At 42.6% G+C, this 6,243-nt stretch overlaps 1 protein-coding gene across 1 annotated transcript; it reads left to right on the top strand.

Annotated features, from left to right (window-relative positions):
- The first annotated feature begins 2,044 nt into the window (after positions 1 to 2,044).
- Positions 2,045 to 5,720, top strand: LOC120986562 (izumo sperm-egg fusion protein 1-like). Its single transcript, XM_040415207.1, has 12 exons — positions 2,045 to 2,190; positions 2,273 to 2,347; positions 2,476 to 2,559; positions 2,833 to 2,853; positions 3,248 to 3,262; positions 3,350 to 3,433; positions 3,623 to 3,670; positions 3,991 to 4,065; positions 4,237 to 4,337; positions 4,648 to 4,789; positions 5,154 to 5,331; positions 5,626 to 5,720. The coding sequence occupies exons 1-12, from the start codon at positions 2,046 to 2,048 to the stop codon at positions 5,684 to 5,686; spliced, it is 1,029 nt and encodes a 342-aa protein (XP_040271141.1). The 5' UTR covers position 2,045; the 3' UTR covers positions 5,687 to 5,720.
- The last annotated feature ends 523 nt before the right edge of the window (positions 5,721 to 6,243 follow it).

The raw sequence follows: 6,243 nt of genomic DNA on the forward strand, positions 1-6,243 counted from the left end.
AAGGCATGGGGCTCTTATCTGAGGTCTGATTGGGGGTCATTCATATTGGGGTCTGAGCTGAGGTGTTATCTGAGGTCTTATTGGGGTCTTATTAGCATTGGGGATCTTATTGGGGCTGTTAGCTGAGGTCTGATTAACATTGGGGGTCTGATTGGTGGTCTGACCTGAGGTATAATGAAAACTATTTTTTTTCCGGAGCAGCTTGGAGAAAAAAGGCCTCACAGTCTCCCACACTCCTTCTGCCCGGCCAAGCCAACCAGCACCCATCAGGCCAAGCCAGCCAGCACCCCTCAGGCCAAGCCAGCCAGCACCCCTCAGGCCAAGCCAGCCAGCACCCCTCAGGCCAAGCCTGCAAAGCACCCCAGAGGCCAAGCCTGCCAGCACCCCTGAGGCCAAGCCTGCCAGCACCCGTGAGGCCAAGCCTGCGATCACCCGTGAGGCCAAGCCTGCCAGCACCCGTGAGGCAAAGCCACCCAACGCCCCTGAGGCCAAGCCTGTCAGCACCCCTGAGTCTTCAGAACTGTAAGTAAATTATATATAAGGGGAGCTTATAATATGAAAGACATACAGTATAGTGCAAATTCCAGTTTTTGTTTATGTTTTATGTTGCACTGAATTTTTTGCGAAATATATATTTTATTTTTTTTGAGGGGGGAGGGGTGGCAGTGGATCTTGAGGGAGTTCCCACACTTTTTTCCCCAGGACTTGACCCCTGACTCGGTCCCGCAGTCTGGGTGGCAGTTCTGACTAGTCCTACTTAAATACACAGACATTTAGAGTCATACATTTCCTACACTGGCACAAATGCGTTGCCAGTGACAAACTGTCTGTGCTCAGTCCTACACGTAACCGTCGTAAGTGCATGAGGACCTGCGGATGTGGCGGCGAGGTCTGAGAGGTATGTGGGGGTGGGAGATCCGGGAGGGGGCCCATAAATTTTTTTTGCTATGGGGCCCAGTCATTTCTAGCTACGCCCCTGAATATACAGTATATTACTTGGGCAGCATGTACCACCATCAGTCCAGGGCAGCTGAGGGCCTGGGTGGACAAGTGAGGCAGGCTGAAGCTGGGGGCAGCAGCTAGAAGGCCCCTGGCATTGACTGACAGATAATGGCCCCACTCAGCAGCCTGGCAGCAGGACACAGGAGTGAGGCAGAGCATCAGCCTAGCTCCGGCACTGGCAGTTGCTGTGAAGTCAGCCACGGCGCCCATATGCTAGGTGACGTCGCTGTGGCACAGACAGCTACGTTCTGACGTTTGCCAGCCTCAAGATTAAGAGAAGACCACGTGAGTCAGTCCTTAACCACCAGCTTTCATTATAGGTCTTCCATACCTACCTATAATGGAAGCGGCCACCCCTATGATGTCATTAAATACCACGATACTTAAGAAACGATGATATCGTCATATTGCCGTTTTTTAATACTGCATTATATTGTGGATACCGGTATATTGCCCAACACTAGCAGAACATAATTTGCATATTTCATATAAGGATGACACAATTACATTTTCATCCAATAACTTTTGTGTTTCAGAGCCTCATTTTCAAATTCCGATAACATCATACAGTGGAATATACGGTGGAATATACAGTACATGTTCTGTTACCCATGCCTGCTATGTATATTCTGTAAAGAATGTCATGATATGTATTAGTTGTGCCTTAAAATTTTTTTTTTTAAGTGAACATACTTATTTACTCCCTCAAACATCTCACATTCCAGAGAATTATTTGCATATGATGTCATAATCCCATTTTCCACCAATCCAATTGCTTGTTTCAGAGCCTCATTTGCATATTCTGATGATGTCATAAAGACATTGTCCCTAAACCGGCGCCTGATGCTGTAACCTGTGCAGTGCTGTTGTCTTCTCAGTGGGACATAGTTCTGCTCTCTTGCGTCCTTAGTGATTATTTGCTACAGGAAGCGATTTTACTAAAGATGTCTGGTTCTATCCAGACCATGTGGCTTCTACTGCTTGTAACATCTGTCTTCATCGGACAGTCTCTCTGTTGCATACCATGCGACTCCAGAGGGAAAATGGCTATGGAAGAATTCAACACCTTTATCAAAAGCCAAGTCGATGACATTGACTCAATAGAAGCCTATGTCAACATCAAGCGGTTTGCCAAAGTCACAGAAAAAAAAGTCCTGAACTACCTTGAGGATGAAGTCGGCATACTGGGTACTTATATTATTACTATTATCTCCATTTCATATAATCTATAGATAGATAGATAATTATTGTACCATTATTTTCCTTCCAGATAAATATGCTATATCCGAAATTGCGTCTGAATATAAAAAATCTGTGGACGTCATCCAGGATATAGATTTTAAGGGTAAGTACAATATTTTATACGTAGGTGGAAATTCTACTTCTTTTATTAATAAGAATTAGTGTGTTGGGGGCTCAGACTGATAGATGAGGGGATCGGACTCTCATTCTTCTCCTCTTTATATATCTTAGAGATCCAGCTTCTTCACATCATTGGACTCCATTTCCAGCGACTCAAAGAAAAGCTCAAGGTTATCGTCCAGGACTCAAACCAACGTAAGTGGAATATTTTTCTGTCTACCATTGTACTTATCTTCTACGTGTCTGGTAGGTTGTCAGAGAGGATGTTTTCAACTTGTTATCCTTTCCCTACAGCCTAGTGACAGGAGGGAGCGATTGTAATAAAATGTTCTATACTGGGAATTGCTATGCGTGCAGTTTTCTTTTGTATTATTGCAGGGTTATAGATAGAGCCCTCATATACAGGGGATTTCTGTTCTCTATTGTTCTCTATTAGTAATTCTGCTTTTCTTCATTTCTCACTTTTAGGGAGGTGTCCAAATAAACAAGGTGAGTTCTTCTAGATATAACATGTGCTATAATATGACATATAAATGTATTGCACACACAGCCCTCATGTAGTGATAGTAATGGAGACACAAACTAGAGATCCCCACAGCCACCAATCAGATCACTGCTGTTATCTCCTACCCTGTACTGGACATATGAAAGCCAGCACCTGATTGGCTGCCAGGAATGTTTGCACTAGGAGCTGCTGCGTTCTATAGAGGCCTGGACCGTTCTGGGGCGGCTCAGAGATTTTTGTCAATGGAAATCTAGAAAACAAAGTGACGAACACAGAGGCACTGACATCATGTAATAATAAGGAGACCCAGAGATTAGAGGTTTCTGAGTCTGACAATGAGAACGGTCAGTAATGTCTTCTTTCTTCTCCATTCCTCAGGTGCAGACAGCTGTGGTAAGTACATTTTATACCAGATTCAGCTTCTTGTCATTATTATTATCTATAAGATTGGACGGTTATAACACAAGTGCATTTCCCCAGGATTAATGGTGCAAACCTACATCAACTGTCAGACCTGCGCCGAGGAGAAGGTTGTCTGCGCCGGGGGCCCTCCAAAAAATCAAGGTACAGTATAAGATTTTTATCATAGGCCAGAGTAACTAGAATTACACTATATAATGCATGCCAATGGACCTTTCCCACTAGTGTGTGTAAACTGTGGGTACTGTGCCTATTATACAGAGGTGAGCAGCACTACATAGGCACTTTACACAGCACTCGCTGACTATTATATGATGTCTCCTCTTTTCACAGACTACTTGGAGAGATGCAGCTGCCTGTGCACCTCCAACAGATGTTTCGGTAAAGTAGAAGTTTCTATTCTTATATCTACATTCATATAGTACATTAGTAAATATATAGGACCCCAAATCCTCACCGTACACTAAATATACCAGTCACTGGTATACACCAGACTTCCCAAAGCAGGAGGATATTTACATTAATATGATTCAGTCCATAAGCAGGCTAGAAGGGTGATTTGTGGCAGCCTGTACAGTATCCTCTCCATGTGCAGGTGACAGAGGGGTGATAGATACCAGCACATGATTATCATATTTATTCTAATATTATAAGTGTCTTTAATGCTCGGCTCACATTTCATTTCTTTCTTCTTTTCTCAGATCTGAAAACTGGACGGTCCTGCTCTCCATGTAAAGATCACAAGTCTCACCTGGCAGAGACTGTAAACTGTGGAGGTGAGGAGATAGCAGAATATAACCAGTTACTATCAGTCTCCTCTATGATGGCCGTATTTCCTATTAGGTCTTATAGAAGGAGACGTGTTATTGAGACAACCCCTAAATGTAGGACAGAATATCTACACAATTACTTCTATAATATCTTCTTTCATTTTCCTGTTTTTCTAGAGATAAATATAAAAATCCCAGAATATGAAGAACTAATTCTGGACTGTACTTTTGAATGGTACGCAAGGCTGGAGGACACCTATAACAACGTGTTCACCCTGGTAAGTACAATGCAGGGTAAAATTGGGAGATTGTTCAGTTTGAGTTATACGACCATAATGTTAAGGCAGCGCTTCCCAAACGTATTCCTTTCATTACTCAAAAACCACTTAGCAGAAAGTCCTTTCACCCAATATCATCACCAGGCTGCTCAATATGGTCTAAAATCAGACTTTCTGTCATGTCAGCAAATTATCATCAGCAATTTTCTAAATTTTTGTCTTAATGATATGACTATGTAAATTACAAATATTATATTATAAATAGTTGTGATATCTGAGGCTCTGATAATTCTCCATATTTTTTCTATAGCCTCGTGAACACAATCCCAAAATCACCCGGGAGCCCTATCTAGTGATCAAGGGCGTACAGATGGGGGACTCCGGACGGTACACGTGTACCACCATCCTGGACTCTGAGGTGCCAGTGAGTAAGATCACCTATAACGTGGCAGGTAAGGACATATTATTACTGGCACTTTGCTGAGTGGTAATTCTTAGATACGCGGGATTCATATCTACTTGTGGGTGATAATTAGTGAGAAAGGATCTAGTTCTGAAAATCTGAATTGTCACCTATAATGTGGGGCTATTTTACATTAGTATTTGTAAGGAAAAAACCTATAATGGAAAGATTTTAGCCATTTCTGTATTTTGGAGCCACTTTTGGTTTTGACAGTGCTTCTGAGCCTCCATGATGCAGACGATTCTGATATTCTGACATATATTTCATGTTCTTTCATGTATAAGATACACTACAATGTCATTATCGTTCTCTTCATGGAATTAACTATTAATGTAATTGTTTTCTTCATTTAGTTATCAGCGAATCGGAACAGGCGACAAAAAAATACCATCCTCGCCCTACACTTCCTGATGTGCTTGACATCACAGCGCCTGAGCCGCCACTTCTAGAGGAGCTACAGAACAACAATGCTTCCCTCATAGCAATATCTGTGGCCGGCTCCGTCACCATCATGCTGATCGCTGGCATATGGTAGGTAGCATCTATAAGATACTCTGTGGAACAGGCGTAGTATTTTAGATAAATATTACACATTACACAGTGTAAACTTAGTCCAGGCAGTCACTGGATGCTCCAGATTTATCACAATACTGAACGCTTCATGATAAATTTGGCGCATATTACAAGGCCAGACATGTTATAATGTCAGTGGACTGATAAGCAGCTAATGTAAGAAAAAACATTGGAGGATCTGTGCACACATTTCACTCAGAGCTGACATGTAAGTAGCAAATATCAAATAACTGATAGATTTTCTTTTTTCAGCATCTGCATGTTCTGGAGGAAAATGAAATCTAGAGAGCCTCTGGAAAAAGAGCCAGTGTGAAGGCGAACCGTCAAGCACCATCCTGTACTGCCACCCGCCAGGAAAAAAAACAAAAACTGAAAATTTTAACCCTTCCCCAAAAACAAAAAAACTTTTAAAAAAAACTTCCCTTCCCCATTTCTGCCTCCACTTTCTCTCCCTACTCCCCCTCCATAAAAAAATAAAAATAAAAAAATGTTTCCCAAAAAATAAAAAATTCTCTTCCCTTCCCCTTTTCTTCCCTCCCCTTTTTCCCTTAAAAATAAAAATAATAAAAAAATAAAAAAAATCTTGACTGCAGCATTTCATTTCCCATTCCTTACCTGCCTATATATCACATAAGAACTACAAAGACTATGGCCTCTTTCCCACGGGCATGTGCGCCCCGTGGTCGTGCTGCGGCCCGCATAATGCGGGCCGCAATGCAGGAGCACAGTCCGTGGGGCAGCCGCAGCGGATCGCGGACCCATTCACTTGAATGGTTCCGCGATCCGGCCGTTCCGCAAAAAGATAGGACATGTTCTATCTTTTTGCGGAACGGAAGTACTGGACGAAACCCCACGGAAGCACTCCGTAGT

Source organism: Bufo bufo, chromosome 1, assembly GCF_905171765.1.
Source record: "Bufo bufo chromosome 1, aBufBuf1.1, whole genome shotgun sequence".
Classification (NCBI taxonomy): Eukaryota; Metazoa; Chordata; class Amphibia; order Anura; family Bufonidae; genus Bufo; species Bufo bufo.

What these genes read in the sequence shown, in the direction of transcription:
- LOC120986562 (XM_040415207.1), top strand. Translation starts at nt 2,046, where the DNA reads ATGGCTATGGAAGAATTCAACACCTTTATCAAAAGCCAAGTCGATGAC. An exon ending in AGAGACTGTAAACTGTGGAG is followed by an intron (nt 4,066 to 4,236) that starts GTGAGGAGATAG and finishes CTGTTTTTCTAG; the next exon opens with AGATAAATATAAAAATCCCA. An exon ending in GATCACCTATAACGTGGCAG is followed by an intron (nt 4,790 to 5,153) that starts GTAAGGACATAT and finishes TTCTTCATTTAG; the next exon opens with TTATCAGCGAATCGGAACAG.